A 27,855-nucleotide genomic window follows, 5' to 3' on the forward strand; every position below is an offset into this window, starting at 1 on the left:
AGTTTGAGAGCCAATAAATAAATAAATAACTTGAGTACAGAAAAACACATTTAAAAAAAGGAAGCATATATACAGAGCTGATGAAAGTCAATACAGAATTGTGAAATAAAACATTGCGATTAACAGTGTATTGATATTTTCTCACATAAGCTGATTTTATGCAGAAAAGTCGACTCACCAGCGAAAACCAATCCAACCCCTAGAAGAAGTTAAGAGTGTGCGGTGGTGTGTGTGTGTGTGTGTGTGTGTGTGTGTGTGTGTGTGTGTGTGTGTGTGTGTGGGAGGGGAGGGGGGGGGTCTATCCTGAGCATCTTAAGGCCACAGCCGAGGGGAGTAAATTAAAAAACTGTTAGAGCTAATCCGGAGTGAAAAAAAACAAGTGGCACACCCTCGAAAATCTCTTGTCTACATTGAGCCGATGAAGACACACAAACATGCTGCAGACGTTTGACACATTAACACACATACATACACGCGCACACTCCCTGCTGTTAAATACTCTTGTCAAGGTCGAAGGAGGGGTACGGGGGGGTACAGGGCGGGGGGCGCTGATGGTGGGTACAAGACGCTGATCTTAACTCTCATTTTCAGGCCAGGGATGTGAACCCGGGACATCTGGGTCACATCATTACTGCAATCTTCTGCTTGTTCATTCCCAGCTTTAGGAGGCTTAGACGCACAAGCACGCACAGATGCATACACACAACACACACACAACACACACACACACACACACACGCTTCAAGAAGAGCACAATGAATATCACAGACATTTTCAACTCTTCTGTATTTGTGTCGCATGAAAAAAATCAATTGTCAAGTCATTTATAAAATGTACACACAGTACACCCACGACGCCCAAATCTAGTTTGACTTAAAACAAATCATTGCAATAAACTGCAAAAAAATAAACAGAACTATTAGCATTAGTATTAGCAAATTAAATAACTGACAAGAAGTCTATTAATCATGGACAAAAAAAACAGTTCCAAATTTTTATTTTTATTTTTTACAGTTCCCGTGATGACGTGAATGCGAGTGAATGTTAGCAGTGACTTCCAGGAGTTATCTCAGTCCAAAGTTGAACATAAAAGCTTCTATATTTTCATCCAATTCAACACACAATCGAGAACTTATTTACGGATAAACATGAGATTTGTTTTTGGAATTAGCATTGACAGTTAGCATCTTTACTTTGTGGTGTTTTCCTTTGACTGTTGTAATAAAAAACTGACATTAAACAGTTTTATTTTCACAATGTTTTACATTCTCTGGTTGAATTATATATTTTATAAAAGGCCGCAATTAGCCCCCGGGCTGCACTTCGGACATGCCTGATTTAAATGATGTTTGAGTGACAAAATATTATACCATATATTTTATTTAAATGTTTTTTTGTTTATTAAAGCGACGGCAAAAACAAGCTATATTTCCAAATAAATGTTTAGGTATTACTAAACATTTAATTGGAAGTATAGCTTGTCAAGTCATTTCTTTTTTTTATATAGTAATAATAATAAACAATCTGGCATAGATTGGTGGCATAAAATGTGAAACATAATATGTTAGTAACTAACCTAATTCGTCCGTTTTCCGTCATGGATTGGCTTTACAATCAATCATATTTGTAAATATGTTATAAAAGCACACAAGGACATGAAAAGTCGAGTTTGGTAGACTTTAAAATAAAACTAAACATGAACAAGGCTGACATTCTTCAAAAAGACAACTGCTGCTCTCTAGTGGTTACAAGTCAAAACTGCAATGTGGAACTTTTTATTAAATGGATTAAAAAACATATTTAAACTCCAGCAGTGTCTGGACATTATTAGATTGGTTTATTACCCATCGATCATACTTGTTTTATTTATATATATATTAATGATCCGCTGGCTGCGAGAGGAGACACAAAAGAAGTGCTCCAGGTGAGGCTCGAACTCACAACCTCGGCATTGCTCTGCTGAATACTGTCATATAAGTACCGCGCGCTAACCGATTGCGCCACTGGAGCTACGCCGTATCACGTGACAAATACGGTTTAAGAACGTTCTGCTGAACGGGATCCGACCTTAAGATGATTTAGTTTTGAAATAAGTAATTATTATTATTTGTAAAGAGACTTAAATAAGTCACGGGTTTTATACAGAGTTGTGGTTGTAGAGTTGTAAACAGGCCTCAGCTGCGACCGTCGATTTTCATGTTGCGTTCAAGTACAAACACTTTCAGTTTGTTTTCATGCCCACGATTTATTTGAATGACTTTCCATAAACATATTTCTATTCAAATACATTTTTAAAGATAAATGACATTACCTATGGTCAAATACTTTTAGATGTTAACCCCCTCTTGCCACGATTTAAGTGAAGATGACATTTTTTCCCCACACATTCTTTGTTTAAATGTTTAAGTGTGGTTATTTCTTTCTGTAACATTTTGTCGAATTTTTATTGTCACTTAATTGTCATTTGTATATGTTTTATTAAGGCTGTATTGTCCGAGAGAAATTGTGTGTATAAACATTTGTTTTGAAGTGTATGCAATAATTGTTGACGAAACTAATACTATATATATGTATGTATGTGTTCAGTTTAAATTAATTAAAACATTAAAACTAGTACAAAATGTGTGACAAACTTACAGCACTTTTTACTATAGATAAGTCTTTAATTATCCTTTTTGTTCTGATGGAAGAAAAGAAAACATGAAGGTATTATTCATTCTGTCACTCCCATTAAGTCGTGAACACAAACAAACGAGAAATAATATTCATGTGGTTATTTCATATATTCATAACATCCTCCAATGTAAGTGAGTAAGTAAGTAATTTATATTTATATTTATAGAGCGTTTTTCTAGAAAAGGGTCACAAAGCGCTTAAACCATCAAGAAACTATATACTAAAAAAGATCAAGATAAAAATGATGAATTTGTCATTTGTGTCGACACGAAAAAGAAAACAAGAATGACAACCTTGAATAATCCAGCATTGTTTTGTTTTTTTATTCTGAGCATATTCATAATCCAGCACATGACATACAGGAAACACTAACAGAAACATTCTGAATGAAAGAGGGGAAACAAAATCATGTGACCAGGCATCGGTCGTGCTTCATTATGTCGACCGAGGGCTGATCGGAATCATGTCATGCAGCAGAGCGGAAAACTAGTGAAAAGACTAGAGAAAACTTTTGTTGTTTTTGTTCACCACGGCTACCTTTGAACCAGGCCGTCCTAATCGTAGAAATCAGATGAGAAGAATTTACACTGAGAAGATGAAATATACAAGATATTATACACAGGAGGTTGGATTCTTTCAACACTAAAATGACCAGGAATAAACAGCAAATCAATATTGTTTGAACATTGTGTTGTTTCTTTTTTGTGTCACTGACATCAAAATCTACTTGAAACCAAGTAGACGAGGAAAAAAACTGCAATACTCCCAACTCTCATCAATGAGATCAATGTCTTCACACATGAATGATGATGATGTGGAACAATAGAGGTGTCAAAAATATATAAAGGTTCATTTAATTTTGTTTAGTCGAGATTCTTGCCCTTAGGGACTAGAATTTCTGGGACTTATAACATCTGTTTCTTGAATATTTTTAAGTCTGGTTTAACTAAAAGGTTCATTTGTTTTATAGAAATATACTAATAAGAAGAAAAATAGATCATTAGAGTTTAATTTTACTGACATCAGGAATTTCCCATGTTTTCTCATGACATTGTACTGACAAAAACATCTTTTAGTGAATCCGATGTTTTCTTTTCTGCCTGTCAGTCACATGACTACTTGATCGATGACTTTTGTTAGAAGGAAACAAGACTGATCTCACCAGTTTTCACGCGACTGTACTTTTGTAGATTTTGTATTTTTGCAGCAGAAGTTTGAAAAACGATGCTGCGACCCCTGGACCTTAGAGGTCAAACCTGCTAAACACATAAAACGACACGAGGAATAAGAAAACTAGCGACGCTGTCGGTGACATAATGAGAAAAAGTCAAAAACCCTCTCAGGGCTCGAACATAGATCAGTGCTGTGTCTTTGACTAATTGAAATGAATATAAATATTATTTAAGGCAGAAAAAACTTTTATTAACAGTTAAAATGTCAACTTCAAAAGCCAAATAAAACATCCTCCGTCATTCTTTTGGAACGAAAGAGAGAAGCACTGCAGTGCAGCAGGAAGGTGGCGCAAGACGGCTTTCAAAAGTTTAACGTCTCACTCTCCCAAAAATGTATTTAACGCCACAAACCACAATCAACACAAAAGATGCACAAAAGTCATAATATCTCCATTGATAATAAAAAGCACTGCAGTCTCTCTCTCTCTCTCTCACACACACACTCTCTCACACACACATCCAGGCAGCACCTGCAGTCAGCTCAGGTGTTTCTATTGCATCTCTTCCTCTTCAGGGACGATGATGGACGCTCGACATTGAAATGCTTCTCGATCAATCGTGGATGACGATGGGGCCTCGCATCCTCAGGGTGGCATGAGGGTGAGGGGGGGCCAGGGCCAGGCCCTGTGGGGGGGGCAGGGAGGCCCTGCGGAGGGTGATTTGCTCGCAGGGCTGTCGGCAGGCGTGCCTGAGCTGAGACCGGGTCAGCATCCGCCTGGCTCGTCTGCAGGGGGGAGGAGACCACAAGAGGGAGTCAGAGAGCAGAATTTACCCTGGAAACAAAAAGTTCAATTAAAGCGACGTCTGCTGGAGAATCTGGAGACATGTCTTCAACCCATCATGGAGTAGATCACTTTCATTATAAATCATTGAACCCAAATTTGTATTATTATTTAGTTTATTATTATGCAATAGGTAATGACGGTGGCCTTGAGGGACAAACCACGATCACAATACAGAAAATGATCATAAAAACAGCAGAACAACAACAAACCTGACGCACAGTTCTAAAAAAATCAACATCAAGCCCTTTTGTCTCTGACTGCATATACAACACTGATAAGTGACTCATAACTCCCATTATTTCTATGGTTTTGTCGAGTTTGTTTCAAGTTGCTTTCTTTATGTAAGGTTTTGTGGTTGTGCTTTACTTTTGTGATTTTTCTCTCAGGGTCACCTAAGCTATTGCTATCACATTTTTGTTCTGCATCAGTGCATTGTTCCTTTAGAAATCATTGTCTTCTTTTATAGAAGAACATTTATATCTTATAAACAATGTGATCTCGTCAAGTGTTCACAATTTGAATCCGTAGAAAGTAAAATAAAATAAAATAAATGAACATAAGCAACATTAAAAAATATCCATGTCTCTTTACTAACTATTTTGTCACAAACATTATAAAAACCTCACAATTATTTTGTTTTTTACTCCCTATTAGAAATAACTTGATTGTTTCTTTCTAGGAAATTTTTAATTTTTACTTTTTTTCTTTACAATTTACAGTTTTATATAAAACATGTGCAAAACAACAACCAGAACAGCAACCATTGACGTAATCCAAAGACAGGTTTAAGACCAGGACCATGTTCGTTAGACAATGAAAAAGTACAAGAGTGGATGTTCAAAGAAGGCTTAAACACACTCTACATTTAAGAGGCTCTCAATCTCCTCATCAGCTCCACAAACCTCTGTTGAGGTGAGAGAGTATCTGCAATAGACGAGCTTCGTGGTCATCCGGCCCACAGGAAGCCTTCTGTGCTGTGAAGCAAGAATCTGCACTCGCGCTACAGAGGTCTCACGCCGAGAAGAGGAATCTAGCATTAACTGTATTTTTAGACAGAGGAACATGAAGCCGAATATGCTTCAAGTGCCATAATTGTCCTCCTCGCTCCTTCTCTGCGACACAGTTTATTTTTTTTAAATGCGAGCAGGAAAAACACATCAATAACCTCGTGCTGCTGCTGAAATAACAGCTCTTATGAAGAGTGGCAGCAGGGCACCAGACGCAGCGCTCGTCCTTTGATCCTCATATGTTTTTTATACAGAATATATGTCCCTAGTTATCAATAATAGCATCCCTCTTGTAGTACTTACTATAGTATGTTCAAAATAAATACGCATACAACTGTAGAGTAATTAATAGCTCAATGGTAAAAGCATCTGATTGCTGCACTCACAATAAATAAGTGTAGTAGTGGTTGCCTTGGCAACAAGAAAAACCTGGGAAGCTTGATTATTAAAGTAAGTGACAATGACTGTCACGCCGATGGTGGAAAGTCTAAATCGTCACACGCTGAATGTGTTATCGGAGAAAAAGTACTGTTAGTGAAATTTATATGTTACAGATACAGATTCTGATGTTTCATGAAACAGATTCTGATGTTTCATGAAACAGGTAATGATGTTTCATGAAACAGAGGATGGAGCTTCATGAAACAGATTCTGATGTTTCATGAAACAGATTCTGATGTTTCATGAAACAAGTGATGAGGTTTCATGAAACAGGTGATGAGGTTTCATGAAACAGAGGATGATGTTTCATGAAACAGGTGATGAGGTTTCATGAAACATAGGATGATGTTTCATGAAACAGGTGATGATGTTTCATGAAACAGGTGATAAGGTTTAATGAAACATCATCACCTGTTTCATGAAACAGGTGATGGAGCTTCATGAAATGGATGATGATGTTTCATGAATCAGATGATGAGGTTTAATGAAACAGGTGATAAGGTTTAATGAAACAATGGATGAGGTTTCATGAAACAGATGATGATTTTTCATGAAACATGATATTTAGTTTCAAATGCCGCTAGAAAACACTGTCTGCTCTATAAAAATTCACTAAATAAAAATGAAACCTTGAATTCAATGTCACAATGATCTGACAGCACAGACTGCCAAGCTCTCAAATAAGGACAACATGTCCTGAAACCTCATTTACGGTTTCATAAAATAATAATGATGGCCATCAACATTGGGTTTCTAATTCTCATTGTGACTGTCTATCCATCCATCCATCCATCCATCCATCCATCCATCCATCCATCCATCCATCCATCCATCTCTCTGCCACAAACATGCATTTGATGTCATTACCACATGTGTCATGTGTGTGTGACGTGTGTTGTTGAATCACTTGTTTGTTCTCCTAATGTGAGTGTGTTGATGGATTCGTCAGTGTGAGATCATTAAGGATTTGTTTTCATTAGTTTTTTTCGACAGCCTTTGCTCATTCTGATCACGTTCTTGTTGGCATTAAAAATGTTTTATCCACAGCTGCAGTACTTCTTTGGAGCAAGCGAAAAATAATCATTTTAATTGATATCCACGCATTTGAACATGTAGTTCAGTGATTAAACTGATACATTACATTGGAGAAATCTATATTTTTATCCATTGATATAATTTAAATAGTTATTTATTATTCATTCTGCAGCATATGTATATAAATGAGGGAGTCATTTCTCCCTCTTATAGAATATTTAAGTGCAAAATAAATAAACCAATTTATAGCCATTATGGTGTGTGACATATATTAATAATAGCGTTTTCACCACATTGTTAAAACAGCCTTTCAGAAGGTAGCAGTTATGAATAAACTATAACAGTATTAACTAATGACATTCTAGAGAGTTTGATGGATCATCTTCCATACTGGCCCAATGGCAGCATTAACATCCACACACACGCGCAGCCATGCGATTGTTGTAAAAGGGTCACCTTTGCTTACCTGGTCTCCCTGGTGACAAGGAAGAAGCTGTCGTCTGGCGCATCGATCCAGTTGGGACGCCTCTTGCGGATCATCACTCCTCCGCGGGCGCTTCCACTGCCACTGTTGCGGCCGTTGTGCTGAAGACGAGGAAACCAATCGATTGTAAACAGACAGAATCAGAATGGAGTCAAAGACGCACCATGAGCGGGCCACTTGTGGATCCTGAGTTGTCTGTAAAACACAGATGGATTATTTCAGACGATGAGATTCCAAAAAAAACAACTAAACTGAGTCAAGAAAATAAAGAGAAAAACATAATATCTGAGGGTCTTTATGGCACCAAGCTCCATCAAAGACCGTTTCTACAGCCACAAACTACTTTTTTTATCAGATTATTTGCACAAAAACATGACCTACGATTGGTGAATATCAATGTTTTGCTTTTGCCATACTCTCAAATGTCTTTTAAAAAATGCTTTGTATGTTAAGCTCTGAGAAAACTGTCTGAATCTCCTCATTAAGTTCAAATCAGGGTTGAAAAGGTCACCATTAAGAAAGTGAATTTAAAAAAAACTGAACAAGAGACTAACTTTTTCTGCTTTTTTTTTACCTGCACGTCTCTCCGTCTCCGTTCTGCTGTGGTGATGGTAGCTGCGTTTTCCCAGCATGCCGTGGGGTCCGTGCGGTAGCGAAGACAGCAGGCGTCTGGGCGGGGGTGTCTGCAGGCCCGGGGTGCGGTGAGGACGGGGTGTCTGAGCGGCCGGGCGGGACTCTGGAAGAGACACCACACAGCAGCTGCAGCGAGAGAGTTTCCTGCTCGTGCGACACTTTTTTCACTTTTGTTTGCTTTACCTAGAAACTGCACAACACTGGTTAGGGTGCTTCTTTTGGCCGCCCTGGTTTTGGGGAGACGGTTTCCCTGCCCTTCGGCAGCCCTTAACATATCTGGATCAAACACACACAAGGACATTTTTTTTTTTTACAAAGCTCCCACGGGGACTGAAGTGACTCATGTGGACACAGCAGGTCGGGCACAGGGGGTCGAAGCAGGTGAAGCAAATAAAGATGTTAAATATGGTCACTTACGTTCTGGGATGGTCACACGTCTCTCACACATGCACAGAGATGTAAGTTCACGCTGACATGCACGCATGTCTATGGAGAACAGAAACACAGCAAAACACATGAGAGCGGGCACTGAGGTGCATGCTGGGAGGGGAGGCTGCTCTCTCTCTCGTGGACACTCGATGGACAGATAACACAAGACACATGAAGCACAAGGACTCGGAAGAGATGCTTTCAGGTGTGACTTTATTGGAGCTCTCGTTCACACAGATGAGAGTAAAAGAGGAGGAAGAGGTAGAAGATGAGGAGTATTGCAACGACGGATGGCTGAGGATGATTCCGGTCATTTACAAGAGAGAGATGGAAGAGTCAATATTGCTGTTTGATCACATTCAGAGATGTCAGAAGAGGAGGAGGAGGGGTGGAGATGATTGTGCCGACAGCAGCATTCCAGAGAAACCTTTTAAGAAGCGTTTGAGCTCAATCTGTCCTAGACCTCTGATTACGACCCGGACCCGTAGAAGACCCTCAAAGCTTTTGTGCAAAATGGAACAGAATGCGTACACGCCATGCCAAAGATTTACCAACACAATCAAGACTTTTCCCCACCCGTCTTTGCCAGCAGCGGGGTGCAAAATAGAGCTTCTCTTAGCAAAATACACTTTCTCTACACGTGACGGGGCTCAGAACACACGCTGTTACGGGGAGAATGAGGGAGTGAGTGTGTCGCACCGATGATGTCCAAATGATGAAAATAATGAATGAAAAGATGATCGAAACTCAAACGTATGAGGACAGGCAGTCTTTATTGGAAATGGGGTGGGAGAATACAAAACCAAATAATAATAACAATATTAAAAACAGAACGAAAAAACAACGGGGGGCATAAAAGGAGAGGGGGGCGGATGGGTGTTGATGAGGGAGGCGGGTGTGTTTGTGTTTTTGTCAGCGGGTGTGTCCGTGTGGCAGAAGTTAGGAAGTGAAAGCGCTCTTACACTCTGCCTTTATGGCCCCGCAGTTAATGGGGACAAAGGGACGCCGTGCCGCGCGGCGCAGCTTGATGATGTCACGGCACATGTGCCGGGCCAGCTTGGTGAGGCGGGTCGCCTGCAGCAGGAACGCCTGCTTGGTCTTCATGGAGGATTTGGGGCTCCCGCTGTTCCTCATGGGCACCATGTGGTTGGACTGGCGAGCGGTGTGACCCCGGGATCGAGGCTCCTGCGAGAGGAAGGACCACGGAACAGTCAATAAGGACTTCCACCACCTAAGACCCGACAAGGGGTCTCCAGGCTGAAGCAACCACGCAAGTTAGTTTGTGCTCACATTAGCCGTGGGGATGGGGGAGGTCCTCTCCTCAGGTCCGTCGGCTCTGCTGGGCATCTTCAGACCACCATACTTTTTCCAGTACATCCAGCACGAGACACACAGCCGGCACTGCATGTTGGGGGGTCCCCATGAGTACCACTGGGCCGACTGCATGGCTGCAGGAGAACATATTCATCACGTCACTAAAGCTTAGTTTATATACATATAGACACTTTGATGCATCAGTAGTTTGTTTGTTAGACCCACACATTTAAACAAATATTGAAACTTATTTTATATCGAGGAAACGCAGCTGTAATCAACATTTAGAATTATTCTTCTTCAATTTTTTTATATTATTTTTCCCCTGATCTTTATCTGTCCGTCACCCTAACGATGACAAATGGGTGTCAATGAAATATTCAGAATGACTTCAATAGTAGGGAACAGATAGTTTCATTCTATTTGAATTACTAATCTTCTGTCTAATATGTATTGTTGAAAAAGTAAATATTTCATTGAAACTAAAACTGAATAGATCAATTTCTCTCCAGAAATAATAATAAAATATCATATATACAATATATAAATAAATATGAAATGTAAATCACAAGTAATAGGATTTAATTACTGGCCTAGTACCTTAAGTAGATCTTTTGAATGTGACATTTTATATTAACGGTATTTCAAATTCTTGTTTGTTTTTTGAATACCGGGTGAAGGTTCAGCAGAGTGTAAAACAGCTTCTACTCAGCTCTCGTTCCACAAGAGTGGCCTAAAGCTTGATATTGATGTCCGCATTAGTTACAGCTCTCCGGGCGATTAACCACAGATGCGGGAAAAAAACACAGTGTCGTCCAGCAGGAGAGAAGTCACCAACAAGAAAACTCACTGTAACAGCTCTCGCATGCCCGTCCTCCTGCCGCCGCGTGGATGGCCCCGGGGCCCGCTCCGTTTACTGTGGCCATCTTGCCATTGGTCATGGAGATCTGGTTTGGGTTGGGCTTGTTACTGGGAGGGAAACGGGAGTGAATGAGAAGATGAATTATGCATCGGCGTGGGCGTCTACGGCCACACGTACATTAATAACCACGACGTCGGGGAAAAAAGAAGAGACTCACTATGTGGGAATATAAACCTGCTTTAGCTTGCTCTCCGCCTCAGCAGCCTTCAGTCGCTTCTAAACTCAGACACACAAACAAAGTGATTGATGTGAGGGAAGGATAAAAAAAACACCTTTTCCTCTTCATCCTGCTGTCAATCATCGTTTCTCTGACCCTGCATACGGCTGAAAGACAAAGGAGCGAGCTCACCTGTTGCACGTATCTGTCCGTAGTTTTCCACATGTAGTAGTATTCTATGATGCTGGTCAGTGACTTCCAAGGCAGCTGTTGAAAGAAAGAAGCGAAGTTAGATGGGAATAGATCACAGTCGAAGACTTACAGTCTAGTTTAGGATGTTTTTTCCATCAGTGTTACCTCAACATATGAGAGAAATAAAAACATGTTTGCTTACATAACCCATCCATAAATCCTTAAAGGCTCATCATTCAATGAAAGGAAAGAGAAGCCTGAGAGATTCTATCATTCACACAGACATTTGAGAGAATTAGTTGAGAGGGATCTTGGTCCAATATGATAAGAAATGCTCATATTTAAGGATCAATTCTAGCATGATCTGGCGATAAAGCATTTTATCTGTGACAACAGTATCTTCATTTATGCCTCAAGGCAAATTGAAATACTGTGCAGTCTTTCAACAAGAAGTATTACTATTAATAAAACCTACTCAGAATATTCAATATCTGATAATTTTTTATCTATTTCAACTTATTTTGCTTCTGTTTTAACTCGACTCTGACTGACATTACTATAAACACTTGATTTACACCTAATTTTCTTATAGACCTCAGATTTAAAATATGATTTGTGTTTCTGTAAAATGTTGCTATATTTAAACATTGAAATACTACATATTGATAAAGACTACTGAAATATCTTTGATTATGACTCAAACAACACTTGTGTCATTCAGACTCACAAAGTCTTGTCGTATGTCATTGAAGTCTTTCCCGTATTTTTCTAGTGCCTCTTCGAACATAGCTGCCTCAGAGGCGCTCCACTCCTCCATCTCGTCCCGGCACAGCACCGGCCCGCCGGCAGGGACCAGTATACTTAGTGCACTGGACAGGTCGTAGTTGTGCGAGTGCAGCGTGTCCATCGCATGGAACTGGAACACAAAGCGTTTGTCAGTTATGTGTGCGGCAGCTCTTTGCTGGAGTCCAACTGACCAATGTGATGTCTCGTGAGGCTGCGGCTGCACTCATGTGTAAACTTGGTTGTCTGACGGAACTGCTGCAGTCCAGCGCACGAGCAAAAGTACCCACCGCCCTGGTAAATAACACACAAACATTCAGTGGTTCTGTCGATCAATAAAAACCTGTCGTGTCTTGCTGCATTTGCTGCCATCCGGTTCGGATCTGTTCTCCGCTTGACTTCAAACCTATAAGAGGTTTGTGGTTGAGCAGTCGGTGTCAATACTATGATGTTTCGATTAATCAACTATTTCAGCTTGGGTCTTTCAACATTTGGATTGTTTGCACGGATGTTTACTTTATTCTCAAATCTTCATTCATAACATACGTTGTTTGTATATATGTACAGTATATTTAAAGTGGTTCACTTTGTTTGTAGCAATAAAAAGGATGAATCTTTAAAAATAATTTCCTTTTGACATTATTTTTTCTTGAGTTTTATATCAACAGAAAAGCGAATGACCTCATTTTATCTCTCTAACAAACAAACTCTATAACATTGGTAATGTTTAGACGTTTTAATTTTTCACAAAACAATATTACAGTTTTTATATTTCCTTCTTTACTAAAGCTCTTACCTCGCCACCACTAAAAATTGGTCTATTTGTTTGTTGCTGAGCGGACATTCTGGATCCCACAGTTTTTCTTCTAGCTTGGACTGGTCTCGTTCATCTGCTTCTCCTGTAAAACATGTTTTTTTTTTATACAATTGACTTTTGCTTTTCTGGTCTCAAAAATAACTGCCCGGACAAAGCTTGGTTGAGTGGCTCACCTTCTTGTAACATCTCAGGCACGTCGGCCTGGAATCGAGGCCCTACTCGGATCTCCCCTTTGTCTGCAAGGAGTGTTTTCTGCGTGGGGTCGTACACCAGCGAGTAGAAGAAGGTATCCTGAAGAAAACATCAAAGTTTCCTTCATATTGTGGTGACATTCAAATTTCAAACAACACATTAATAAAAGGAAACTTTCTATTGTCATCGTGTACCAACAATCTTTTTTATTACTTTACATTTTTTATTACTCTTTTTTACATTTTGTTACTGTTATCTATGTATCATTTAATTGAAAAACCTATTGAAAACAAAGTTAGTCTAACACATTGGCTGCTATTTTCTTTTCCCCTTCAGTCTAATAAAGAATTTCCATACTTTTACAACCAGGCCATCTACATAAAATGTTAATGTAATGTAATTAAATGTTGGAGAACGTAAGGCTGAAATGATTCATCCAAGCTAATTACATTTATCATCTCTACCAAAATTTGGAAAGCATCCTGTTGAAAAATATGCAGTCATCGTTCATGATATCAACAATAGTCATGGGTAATGATATCGGCATGCATTGCAAGTAAGTAAGTAATTTATATTTATAGAGCGCTTTTCTCACAAAGCGCTTAAACAATCAAAACAATACTCAATAAAATATATACTTAAAGGTCAAGATAACACCGAGAACAACACAGGAGTTCCAGAAAATCAAGGAATAACCTGCGCAAATAAAAACGTCTTGAGATGTTTCTTGAAGGAGTCAGTAGATCCATCAAACACAGAGTGACAGATGATAGTCATGGGTCATGATATCAACATGATAGTCTTGGGTCATGATATCAACATGATAGTCATGGGTCATGATATCAACATGATAGTCATGGATCATGATATCAACATGATAGTAATGGGTCATGATATCAACATGATAGTCATGGGTCATGATATCAACATGCATTTTCATGATAACAACACAAAAATCATGGATCGTGCATCAAAGAATTGAACGGGCTCCCAGACAATCTAAGGAACAAAGCATATTTTAATTTCTTATCACGGGCTGTCAAAGACTGGCTTTTAGACCACCAGTCCTGCTCGCACTAATAGTACCAGATGGGTGTTTGGCCATCATTGACATTATTAGATTGTACTGTGTTTTGTATATTACTGTGTTTTTGCTTAATTTGTATGTGATGCATTATGTAATCTGCATCTTTGTTGAGGACAACAGATGGAAAGTGTGCTAAATGGTGCAGCCATCTTTTAATGTATTTACACATTGTCCTTTTAAATAAACTGAAATTGAAAAATCAACATGATAGTCATGGGTCATGATATCAACATGGTAGTCATGGGTCATGATATCAACATGCATTTTCATGATAACAACACAAAAATCATGGATCGTGCATCAAAGAATTGAACGGGCTCCCAGACAATCTAAGGAACAAAGCATATTTTAATTTCTTATCACGGGCTGTCAAAGACTGGCTTTTAGACCACCAGTCCTGCTCGCACTAATAGTACCAGATGGGTGTTTGGCCATCATTGACATTATTAGATTGTACTGTGTTTTTGTATATTACTGTGTTTTTGCTTAATTTGTATGTGATGCATTATGTAATCTGCATCTTTGTTGAGGACAACAGATGGAAAGTGTGCTAAATGGTGCAGCCATATTTTTAATGTATTTACACATTGTCCTTTTAAATAAACTGAAATTGAAAAATCAACATGATAGTCATGGGTCATGATATCAAAATGATAGTCATGGATAATGATATCAACATGCATTGTCATGATATCAAACCGAAAGTCATGGGTCATGATATCAACATGATAGTCATGGATCATGATATCAACATGAAAGTCATGGGTCATGATATCAACATGATAGTCATGGATCATGATATCAACACGAAAGTCATGGGTCATAATATCAACATGATAGTCATGGATCATGATATCGACATGCATTGTCATGATATCAACACGAAAGTCATGGGTCATGATATCAACATGATAGTCATGGATCATGATATCAACACGAAAGTCATGGGTCATGATATCAACATGATAGCCATGGATCATGATATCAACATGCATTGTCATGATATCAACACGAAAGTCATGGGTCATGATATCAACATGATAGTCATGGATCCTTATATCAACATGCATTGTCATGATATCAACATGAAAATCATGCGTCATGATATCAATACGATAGTCATGGGTCATGATATCAACATGATATTCATGGATCCTTATATCAACATGATAGTCATGGATCCTTATATCAACATGCATTGTCATGATATCAACATGAAAATCATGTGTCATGATATCAATACGATAGTCATGGTTCATGATATCAAAATGCATTGTCATGATATCAATACGATAGTCATGGGTCATGATATCAACGGGCATTGTAATGATATCAACACGATAATCATGGATCATGATATCAACACAATAGTCATGGGTCATGATAGCAACACGATAGTCATGGGTCATGATATCAAAATATATTTGTCATGATATCAACATGCATTGTCATGATATCAACATGATAGTCATGGATCATGATATCGACATTCATTGTCATGACATCAACACCAAAGTCATGAATCATGACATCAACACTATAGTCATGGATCCTGATATCAACATTCATCGTCATGATAACAACACGATAGTCATGGGTCATGATATCAAAATGCATTGTCATGATATCAACATGATAGTCATCGATCATGATATCAAAATGCATTTTCATGACATCAACACGATAGTCATGGATCCTGATATCAACATTCATCGTCATGATAACAACATGATAGTCATGGATCATGATATCAACATTCATTGTTATGATATAAACACGAAAGTCATGGGTCATGATATCAACATGCATTGTCATGACATCAACACAATAGTCATGGCTCATGATATCAACATTCATCGTCATGATAACAACACAAAAGTCATAGGTCATGATATCAACACAATAGTCATGGATCATGATATAAACACAATAGTCATAGGTCATGATATCAACACAATAGTCATGGATCATGATATCAACATTCATTGTCATGATAAAAACACAAAAGTCATGGGTCATGATATCAACACGAAAGTCATGGGTCATGATATCAACACGAAAGTCATGGGTCATGATATCGACATGTATAGTCATTATAACAGCATGATATTCATGGGTCATGATCAATAAAATGCTCTTGCTACATTGCTTGTCATAAAATATCTTGGCAGGGCACATGTAGCCGCTGAATCACAGGTAGAATCAAGAGATTGAAACCACATCTATGGGAATTAAAACCAATAGTTTGTGTATAAAAACCTTGATACTCACCTCTTTGTCAAGATATGAAAGAACAGCTTCCGTCTCATTCAGTAATGCGACGCTGCACTTCCCCCTGAGCAATAAGATGCAAGAAGAAGAGTCAGAAATATGAAGGCAGGAAAGTCACAAGTACAGGTGTGATGTTCATGGTTAAGTGGGTAAGCTTTCAGATGAACTTCCGGGCTACTGATGAGCTGTGGGTTAGAATAGAGTGAGAGAGTGTGTGTCGTATAGGTCGGATACCTGATGTGTGTTGCAGGTAGACTTTCGTACTGCCGAGAGAGAAAGAGTTCTCTGTGACGAAGCTGGTGTTTCTGTTTGTCTGTGTGATCTGTCTCCGTTGGGGTCTCCTTCTCTTCTTCCAACTCCACTGAAAAAGTATTGTGAAAAATGAAATTACAAAATGAATCAAGTAAAATGATCTTACGTGGAGAAGATGAGAGAAGCAGCCTCAGGAAAACATCGATGTAGGAGTCAATGTTTCATAACTGTCTCTATTTCCTGAGATGAAAAACATGGACCATAGATTTTTATTGTCAGATAAATATCAACAGTTCGAGTTCTAAATTAAATGGAAGTTCTTTGTCGTCGTAAAAGTTTTGAAGGGTATTAAAATTATGTTATTCTTCTTATTCTTTTAGATTCATCTTGCTATATCTTGGTACATCTATTCTTTAACGCACCTTTAAAGCTACTTATGGCAGAAAGATGTTTGGGGTTCAAACATCCTGGACTGAATGTTGGTTACAGTATGTAACTGTATCATCTTGTGCTGAGATTTGAAGCTAAGTTGAGTTACGAAAAATTATGTATTCATTATAAATACCCATCTTAACCCAAATATACTTTTAGCAAACAGTATTCTTTACGGTTTTCTAAAAAAGTCCACGTTGGTTGACTTAATATATTTACGATATTTGTCCCCTTGAAAGGAAAGTGTCCATAGATTGCTTTAGTATCTGGAGTCATGTAAAAATAATTTACTAGAACCTTGTTTTCTTTACTTTTCTTCTTGTTTGAATGGCAACTAAACAACTAAAGGTAAATTTGTTTGAACAATTATAATATTAAAAAAAAAAAAAATCATTACAGTTTAATTTAAGAACTGACATTTAGTTCTTAAATCAATATCTATGACATTGTACTGACAAAAACAGAGCTTCCATGTTTTCTCTTCTGTCTGTTAGTCACATGATACACACAGGAGTTGCTACTCGATTGATGACCATTGTTTGAAAACAATGCTGCTATAATTAACGTCTCCATGACTGTGCAAAAATAAACATGTTTTTTTAGTTATGAAACAAAATGATCTCACAGGAGGTCACATATTTATATGCATCACTTATTCCACCTGTACTTATCAAACATTTTTCCACACCATAAAAAGCCTCCAGCCACACACAGCAACCACATTTTAGCTTTATCCATCTGCTAAGGCATAAATACTTCAGTAGAAATGCCACATAAGGCAGTAAAAACACCTCACCGACCACACTCGCAGGATCTTGAAGTTTTTTTCTGTAACACTAAATTGCCTCTCTACTCTGAGTTATTAGAGTTGTGTGAAAAACATGAAATATCATTCTCTGCAGAAGACCAGGTGGTAGGCTAGACTTTGAAAAGTGGAAACAGGATCAATAAGATCTGGCCAGTTTATAATTTAATTTGCGGTTGTAAGTAACTTCAAGTCCTCAGCCAGCTGTTAATTCACCCTCATTTAAGCAAGAGAATTGTAGTCATGGACTGAATTATAGCTAGTATTTTTTCACGCAACACTTCGTTAATATACTGAAAGTTCCTAAGAAGTTATTTGATGCAACATTGATTTGTCGACACACTGTTTTAACAAAGAGTGTTATCTCCTTTTCTTTGGCAAATTTCACCACAAATACTATCATTTTTGTAGATTTTAAGCAACAACCCAGTTCTAAACTCTCCCGAGACACAAAGGCAAGGCTAGAAACCCTTTACAGATTTTAAAAAGATGCCAGATGCTTGCTAGAACAACAAATCTGGAATGTTCTGAACAAAAACATTTATTTTAAATCAAGGACTTCTGTTGGAAAGAAAGCTCAAAAGCAATCAAAGAAACTTTCTATAGATGTTTGCAGAAAGCACGTTCCAAGGTGAACAAAGTGAAAACACTTGTCTGGAACATTTATCTTCGTTTAATTCTTGTTGAAAAGATTACTTGATTAGAATTAACTGATGTGCCCAATGATTGACAGGCTTTCTGTCCTGGTGTAACTAGCTTCTTGACCCAAATAGTACTCTAAGGTTCCTTGCAACACCATCATAAACAGTTATATACAAATATATTAATATTAAATTGAGTCTTTGGGAAATCTGTGAATTGACAGAAAGAGCTTCTGTTCTTGTCACATAGTTTCTATATAGTCGAATGTGACCCTGAAAACCATTATCATCTCGTCAGATTATCATCCGTTTACACATCTCTGGGTTTAATACAACCACACACTTATATTTTGTACCATAATCATACATGATTGAAGAGATTCAAAGAACAGAGAATAAATATTTGTATTATTTCAGTCACCTATTCAAATGTTTCAAGATATTTACTTTTTTTAGTTGTTCTTGTCTTCACTGTAGTTTCTCCACAGAATAATTAAGTTCAGGAAACTGCTGTCAGACTGATATGGTCTGAAACATGACACACATATTCAAACAACAAATGCAACTTTCCACACACCCTTAATGCCATATGGCTGACACATCATCTGACTCAAAATCGTGCCCTTGGCGTTGGATGGGAAGTAATTCTGTCATAAAATAGACGATCTTTTGTGTGATCAAGACTAAACGGTAGAATGAAAACATAACTAAGAGCAGGTGGAACACCTCCTACACATAGCTGATGGTTAGCACGATCACAAAAGCTTACTTTACTCTCCACTGAAGCTTGCTCTCTGACAAAGTATTCATCAGTGTTTCAATAGGAGTCTGGCAAAGTTGGTGCAAATGAAAATGGTGATAAAGCTTGTGAATGGTTTTGAATACGATAATGATAACAGTGGGCGATCAGTGCAGTCGTGCAAAATATAATAAAGTATGAAGTAGATAGAGGACATTAACAAGTATTGTGTTTAAATATATTTCAGTGTAAGACACGTGACAAACTGAAGCAAACCCTTCTGAAGAATAAAAAAAGTCAAATAAAAAGCACAGAAGTTACCAGATCAAACTAGTTATCTTACACATTTGGCAACAATTTTGTTTTTATAAGCTGCATAACAGGCAACAGAGAAGCTACTGGCATTAGGCCTCAAAATACCAATCTAAACTCTGCAAATTAGACAAATGCTGAACTGGAGAACCAGGAATAGCTAGTGAGAGCCAGTGAATATATTATGTATCCGTTCTAAATAAAAGCCAACAGCCACTAGATCAGCGGGTGCCAAAACTCAGAATTAGCTAATTGAATTTATCAAATTAAAGCTTCACATTTTGCTTTTGACTGAAGTTATAAAACATTTTTGAATGTTATTATTTTGCACTTGTGTCACGAGTTCATCTCGGGGTCGACCTTGCTACTTACTTGCATGTTTGTCGGCGAGCTGTATGAGACTGTGGGAGATATCTCTCCTCCGGTAGAAACAAACCACCTTGGCCTCCACATTTCCACTGGCTGTCTGAGAACAGCAAAGAGAGAGACGCCATGAACAACTGACTTCACACGACTGATTTCCCTGGAGACCGGGTGTCTTTGTGCGCTTGTCAAACAGTGCGGCTATGACAAACTGACCAGGGCAACAATTGCCATTTTGATGCCATGATTGATGGATTGTCCTGCCTTATATAATTAGGCTGACAGGCCTCAGAACGCTGCTGTGAGTGACTGGACGAGAATGAGTTTGAACGGGTTTGAGAGACAGCTTCTTTTGTACTTTGGAGCTACAAAATACCATAAACCACATTTTCCACTCCCAAGTCAGTTACTGTATCAACTGGATGGACTTTAATATAAGAATTAAAGTCTGTTACAGGAGATTCTAAACACATAGAGCATATCAAACAGGGAGAATATAACCACTCATTAAAGCCTGAGTTGATGTTGATACCATTTAGGAAGAATAAAGTAAATCACGTGGAATTAATAAATTGTGGGTTGATGCATCTAAATATACCAAATGCATCTAAATTACAGCACAAAAAAAGCGGGGGTACGAGTCATTTTGCTACTTTAAAACTCTTCTCCCCTGATAAATTGAGTCATAGCATCAGTAAACTGTTTTTTCTGTGTTTAAGTTTGAACAAAACATTAGTAAATCTGCAGCATTTACATGTTTTTTTGTTCTGTCACCTCACATCTGTTTGCTGATCTACCGTCTCTCTGCACTTTGCCAGGATAGCATTTGCTGGGACAAGACTACATCCAAACATCTGGTCGTCCTGGAAAGCTCTGTAATCCACCTGGTTCCAACTATGTGTGCGAGGTCATCAGGCATCATGTGCAATACGCTTCAGATCCTGCTTTGTTCCTCTTGTCATTCTCATATACCATTTGTTTCTTTGGGGTTTTTTTCTCACTTCTTTCCCTTGGTGCCCGTCTATTTTTGTGAATGTGTATTGACCACCATTTTCTTTACCGTCAGATCTTTGAGTGCATTTCCCACTTCAAAATTGCTTTTTGTGTTACTTACTTCACACTTGGGTTGTTCCCCGTTCAATCTATCTATCCTCTCAGGTTGTAATGCCAAATGGATGTGGGTAGAACCAATTCATTTTGATAAACAATTCCCAATCAGCGGAAACTGCTTTTGACAACGGTTACCCAAAATACATTTTAAACTATATATCCACCATTAATGAGTGGGTTACCAAGTTTGTACTTTACTTCTCCTTCATTAGGAGTCACAGAATGGCGGTCTTGGTGGCTAGTCCTGTTTTACTACTGCTTTTTCTGTGTTGATATATTTCATTGTTTTATTCTGCACTGCCAACACAATAACAATCCTATGTTGTGTTCACAACACTGGAAATAAAAGTATCCGATTCTGATTATGTAACAAAAAAGTACTATCTGACTACTGTTTTTATTTACTGATTTAACCCAGATATCATTTGTGCTGAAAGTATTTTTGCACAAAATGCAAGGACACCTCTGGGGCAGTTCAACTGGTTGCTCTCGACCCACAAGTGGATTATGGAGATGTTTCTAGTAATTCACAGGCCTCTGTCTGGGCAAATATTATAAAAAATATTTTAAACCAACTTGACTTGTACAGACTGTAAAACAAGAGACCAAACAGGGCGACCTGATCATAGCAGCCCACGCTATAATGTAAGACCCTATTTAAGGAATCGTAAACGGAAAGTGACTTTGTACACTAACAGTTACCCGACTGAATTTGTTTCTACCTTAAAGTGTTTAAAAACCTTGCTTTCTAAAAAGTGATTTATTACACTTTCTGTATTATATCTCAGGTTATGGGGAGGTTGTCACTACAGGAAGAAAGAATACTGTACTGGGGTAAGAACTGAGGTTAAGTTATAACCCAAACACAATTAAATGTGTATGTTTATATCACAATTTAATGAAATAAAAATAAAACGGAAAAAAATGTAGTACACATGCCACGCCAGTATGTGGCATTGTGAAGATTTCACAAACATAGAAGAAGAATTGTTGTTTTTTTTACTGCCTCTTGCACGTCATAGCTGGGATTGGCTCCAATAATCTAAAGGACACTAAGAAAGTATTTGGTCTACTAAAGTTTATTTTTGCTTAGCTGGCTGTTTTGGGTTGTTGTCATTGGTTCTATAACTAATAATATCTATAAATAAGTTTAGTTTTACAGATATATAATGTGTTATATTTAATGTATTCACTATTGCTCTAATGACGGTCGCTTTCTCGTAGATAATAAGAAATTATGCGTATTTCTCAACAATAAAGTGCTAAAAATACACCAAATAAAAAACTTCAGAAACTTTTTCACTTTTCGTCTTTCTACACACTCACAATTCTCACCTCAATTACTATTCCAGCAAATTAACTGTCTGACTTGAAAGGCAGAAAAGAAACAAAGGGAACACCCAGCATTACGACTATAAATGCCTAGACAGAATAGGGTGTTGGTCAGGCAAGAACCTGGGAGGAATCCTAACAATTGGCCCTCAGGGATCAAACAGAAATGTTAATCAAAGACAAAACATGCCATTACCTTGTTTAGTTCTTCTATGCGGCGGATCAGGTAAGGGTTACTGGATGAGTTTTCAAAAAACACGTAATCTGAAAAGAGAAAAGACAAAGTAGTCAGTTCTTAGTAAACACTTGCATTTAGGAAAACCAAACGCTGTGTAAATATCTACATCAATGTTGATGCAGTTGCATAGTAAATAATTGTTGATGCTTTTAAACAAACAACACTCTTCGATGATGGGTGGTACCTGTTTTATGGGATTCAGCAAAACAGAAACAACAGTAAAAAGAACAGAAAAGAAGGCAACCTCTTCAGAATGGCATCAGTGGTGCCATTCATCAAACAATTCATCGCTTCTCCAAATGAAATGGGGAGGTCTTGGTAACACAACTCACAATAACAAATACATTTTGAACATGGCAAGCAGCCAATAACACAGCAAAGCATAGACAGCTTTCTTAGCATGATCACATTGTTTCAGACAAAAGACCTCTGTTGACTAAGGAAATGTAAACAATGATGGGTTGGGCTTTTTTTCAATTTAGTTAGGGAAATAATCACTATAATATTCAATAGTAAAATATAGTGTTATAAGCGGTTTATCAATTTAGGTTCTGCAATGACATTTCAGAGTAAATATAAGTAAGTAAGTAATTTTTATTTATATAGTGCTTTTCCAGACCAGGGTCACAAAGCGCTTAAACAATCAAAACAATAATATACTTTAAACTAAATAATAACTAAGTGAAGCCTAAGATACATTAAACTACTTGGTTTGTTGTGATGTACCTTTATAGGTTGATTTAATCCAAAATAATTAGTTGAGATTGAATTCCCCTAAAAAATTGATGACTCTATCCACAGTCCGCAAACATTTCCTATAAAAATCTGTATATGTTCAGATATAATAACGACTGATATTCAGTCAAATCATTTATTTTTCTACACCTTATTGAATTAAACTGACCTTAGTATCGCTCCTCTCAATACTGGAGGTGTAACCTTTAATCTTGCCATTGAAAAACTATAGTAAACTTCAGCCATTAAATTTACAAGTTTTATTAATACATTTTGTATGTTGAACGTAGCCTAAGGTGAAATGTGTGTTGAAAACTAATTATAATTACAAATGAAAATACTGTTATCAACAATACTTAATCAATAATAATGAATTGTAAGTAACTTTAATTTATATAGTGCTTTTCCAGACCAGGGTCACAAAGCGCTTAAACAATCAAAACAATATTCAATAAAGTATATACTTTAAAGGTCAAGATACAACTGATAACACAACAGGAATTCCAGAAAAGCAATAATAAAATAAAAACGTATTAAGATCTTTCTTGAAAGAGTCAGTAGACTCCATACCCTTTATCTATTCTAGGTTAAATTTATGTTGTTGAGGAGTAAGTACATGTATCTGTATAGTGTGAGAATATGAATGGTACAAAAGTAATATATGTGTGATTATAAATACATTTGTTTTAGTGTCCAGATATAAGGGAGCACCTGAACGCACCAGGAAGACATGACAGCCTATGATCTAATGGAGCTAGTAACCACAAAGCCATCACACCATGAAACTTCTGTCCCCAAAATAAAAATAAAAGTTAACTCAAGTACGGAAGCGAACAACAGTCATTTTAAGTCGTTATCTCATGTGCTTCGTGTCCTACATCTGCGTCTTCTTCTGCCGCCCAGAGGTGTCGAAGGGACGCAGCGACGCCATGAATCGAGACAATCATTTTGATGCCAAATTCCAATGGACTGCTAACGAGTTAGCCCTTTTTTCAACAGCAGCCCCATGTCCCCCCTTCACCCGGGTTTTCATTCTGTCGTCCACACCGAGGACACCACCACAATGAGAGCCACAGACACTAGTCTTTTTTCTTTCAAAAACACGTCTGTGTTCGTGGCTCATGTGATCCCACACAAGTATCAATAAAGCTAATTAGTGCCGCCGATGCTAACATTAGCTCGGCGATCGAACGCCGCGGCAGCGCAGCAACGGCTGGAATTTTAACAACATCCTCCACAAAAGATGCGGAGTCACGACATCGTTACCCCGGCGTTATTATCCGCGCACATACGTAACATGTGTGGGGGGAAATGTTTACATTGCAGGGGGGGTTAGCCGTGTAGCATTGTGGCGGCTCGACAGACGCGAGGCCTGACCCATTTTGAATCCCTTCAAAATGAGATAATTCTCACCTTTACGGTGTTTACGCGCCTGTGCTAAAAGGGAGTTTTTATACGAGCCGTTAGCGACACATGGACGGCAAACAACGGCGGCATATCTGCATCGTTTTTTGCACGGCGGCGACACAAAAATAAAGCTTGTGATTGATTGAATAAAAAAAAAAAAAAAGCTCCTCATTGACATACATACCTCCGACCCGGTACATGTTGGCCGCCATTTCTGCCCTCCCGGAGTGTTAACATAAACTAAAGACAATTGGAATAAATACAATTTAGAAAAAAAAACAAAACAAGTAAGTTTCAGGGTGATTTTAAGAGGGTACGGTGGTGGTTTGTGGTCGTCGATTCACCGGATGTGTACCCTATTGGGAGAATTTTCGGCAACCCCCCCTCCTTTTACAATACAGTAAACTCAGCAGCCAAAAGAAGTCGGATCAACCCGAAAAACCACCGCTGACGTAGGGAGGCAGTGCGCCTGCGCCGAGGCTGACCCGAAGACAAACAAAAATAAACAAATAATAAGATTTGGATTGATGTTCACATAAAAAAAAAAAAAAAAAAAGAAGGTGCAAAGGGTATTGACCACAGCATCATTAAAATGATTGACATGTTATGACACATGACATGAAAATTGATTTTTATTTTATTTTTTATTAATAATTATGATATAACTACATAGATGTCCATATCACTTCCACACAAATCGTATTAACTGTAAACCTTAAGGTATTGTATTGTGGTTATTTAGCATGCTTGGCAAGGCATGGCAAATCATTTTGTAATGTCATTTTATAAAAAACAACAAAAGATGAATGGAGACGAGCTTCAGTATGTACACTAAGTAAAGAATAAATGAATAAATAGTATTTACATTAACTGCCTCAATATAGAGATAATATGTATTTGTAATGAGGGACCAATTTTCCTGTATGTTGAGTAAAGCTATTTCTCCATCAGTAGAGCATTATCTTAACACCAAAAGTATTATACTATAACTTTTAATTGCAATGTTGTGATATCTGTTCTAGAAATTACATGAATAAAGATTTTACTCTAGGATGACTAACATTAACCAATATGATATCTTACTATCCAGAGGGTATTGGCTATACAATTTGAAGCAATTTTCTAAAACTTAAATCAAATAAATATTAGAGGCAGGTATGTTATTGACTAAAAAAAAAAACTAATTTTGTTGCTAGTTTAAGTAAGTAAGTGTGTAAGTAAAGGTTATTTGTAAAGCGTCTTTCTAGACCAGGGTAAGTAAGTAAGTAATATATACATATATATATTTGTATAGCGCTATTCTAGACCAGGGTCTCAAAGCGCTTAAACAATCAAAACAATACCCAATAAAATATATACTCAAAGGTCAAGACAACACCAAGACCAACACAGGAGTCTCAGAAAATCAAGTTAAGTCTGCACAAATAAAAATGTCTTTATATGTTTCTTGAAGGAGTCAGTAGATCATCACACAGAGGGAGAGTAAGATCGTTTCACAGCTTAGGAGCAACAGTCTGGAAGGATTTCTCTCCTCTGGTCCTGAACCGTGTGAAAGGAACCACCAGTAGATTCTGTTCCACAGACCTAAGAGCCAGAGCTGGGGTGTAAGGCTGGATCAGATCACTGATGTAAGGAGGACCTGACCATGAATAGATCTGAAAGTTAGAACCAGAATTTTAAAGTTGATCCTGAAAGAAACTGGCAGCCAGTGAAGAGTTTTAAGGATCAGGGAAATGTGAGTTCTTCTACTAGAGCGGGTCAGAATTCTCGCTGCAGAGTTTGAATCCACTGCAGGCGGGACCAGTCCTTCTTGTTTAAACAGACTGTTGCAATACAGCTGTGTACTGTTGTTAAAACATTGTCTGAGGTTTGTTTCGGAGAATTGGGAGAAGAAATTTCCAAGCATTAAAAGTAACAATAATGTTTTATTAATAACAACAACATATATATTATTTGTTTCATATAGCATATATAAAAGTGTTATTATGTGAGCATTCAGTCAAAAATAAAATAATCTAAATTTGGAATGTCTTGAGAAGTCATGACCCCCCCAACCCCAAAAATCTCCATAACATAATGAATCACATGTTCCATCTTAAAAACCAACATATTGATTACATTGCTTTCTCTTGTATGTTTACGGTAGTCCGTTCTGTAAAGTATCCTTTTTATAGATATCTACCACACAATTATTTTATCATTAAGATATTATGTAAATAACTGCCATATAATATAAAAGATACTCTGATGTTCAGACATCATACATTGCCTATACTTCACTTTATGCTAGATTCATATTACAAAAAGCCATAAAAAAAAAGTATTTGTCAATTAAGTGAATGTCTTTCAATGACTACCATTAGTAGTATACAATGAAAAAACACTGTTTACTATATAGAAACTCAACATGGCCAGGGCAAGATGACTTCAATGTTACACCTCCAGTACTGAGAAGAGTTATATTTATTTATGTCAGTTTAATTCACCTGGCTGTGGGAAAAACGAATAATATGACTGAATATCAGGAATTATTATTATTGAACAAATATACTCTACATATGATAGTTCAGAGATCATGTGTCACACCTTCTCCCTGTTCAAGCAGATAACGAGTAACTGATGTCATAAAACCATACAAATTAATAAATATCCATAACAAAGGAAATTACAGTATATTCTGGTGAAAAGTCGAGTTTAAAACAGGTTTAGCCGGATTGAAGTTGTGTGACCAACATTATAGTGAGCTACTTTTAAAATACATTTTTCAATTTTGAAGAAATCTAAATACATTTTTTAAACTTCTCTATCAAGATTCTCTATCGATCCTGGCTGATTAAAACAGTGTGATCCCACACAGCACATGTTGTGAAACCTAGATCTGCTCCTCGGTCGTGTTCGTGCGTGGGTCCGTGGCTTGTGATATCACAGCCAGGATTGGCTAACCCTGGCTGGGGTGGAGAGTCTTCTCTCTCCAGGCTCCACGAGAGAAGAGCAGAGGAGAGAGACTCCATCCTAGCGGTGCCACATCCACG

General features: G+C 37.8%; 1 protein-coding gene and 1 non-coding gene across 2 annotated transcripts; both read right to left on the reverse strand.

Annotated features, from left to right (window-relative positions):
• Positions 1–1,916: 1,916 nt before the first annotated feature.
• trnai-uau (transfer RNA isoleucine (anticodon UAU)) lies at positions 1,917–2,010 on the reverse strand. The gene is made up of 2 exons: positions 1,973–2,010; positions 1,917–1,952 (listed from the first exon to the last, which is right to left on the reverse strand). It is a non-coding gene; the product is annotated as a tRNA-Ile (tRNA).
• Positions 2,011–2,998: 988 nt separating this feature from the next.
• mta3 (metastasis associated 1 family, member 3) lies at positions 2,999–25,316 on the reverse strand. Its single transcript, XM_087784208.1, has 19 exons — positions 25,008–25,316; positions 22,640–22,707; positions 20,011–20,104; positions 16,692–16,818; positions 16,458–16,521; positions 13,081–13,198; positions 12,887–12,989; positions 12,285–12,384; positions 12,035–12,223; positions 11,308–11,382; positions 11,116–11,174; positions 10,887–11,005; positions 10,013–10,170; positions 9,685–9,907; positions 8,477–8,569; positions 8,235–8,396; positions 7,824–7,855; positions 7,643–7,761; positions 2,999–4,632 (listed from the first exon to the last, which is right to left on the reverse strand). Exons 1-19 carry the CDS (start codon positions 25,033–25,035, stop codon positions 4,461–4,463), a joined length of 2,103 nt encoding a protein of 700 aa, XP_087640334.1. The 5' UTR covers positions 25,036–25,316; the 3' UTR covers positions 2,999–4,460.
• Between the last annotated feature and the right edge of the window lie 2,539 nt (positions 25,317–27,855).

This window comes from Callionymus lyra, chromosome 2 (genome assembly GCF_982586985.1).
Source record: "Callionymus lyra chromosome 2, fCalLyr1.hap1.1, whole genome shotgun sequence".
Lineage (NCBI taxonomy): Eukaryota > Metazoa > Chordata > Actinopteri > Syngnathiformes > Callionymidae > Callionymus > Callionymus lyra.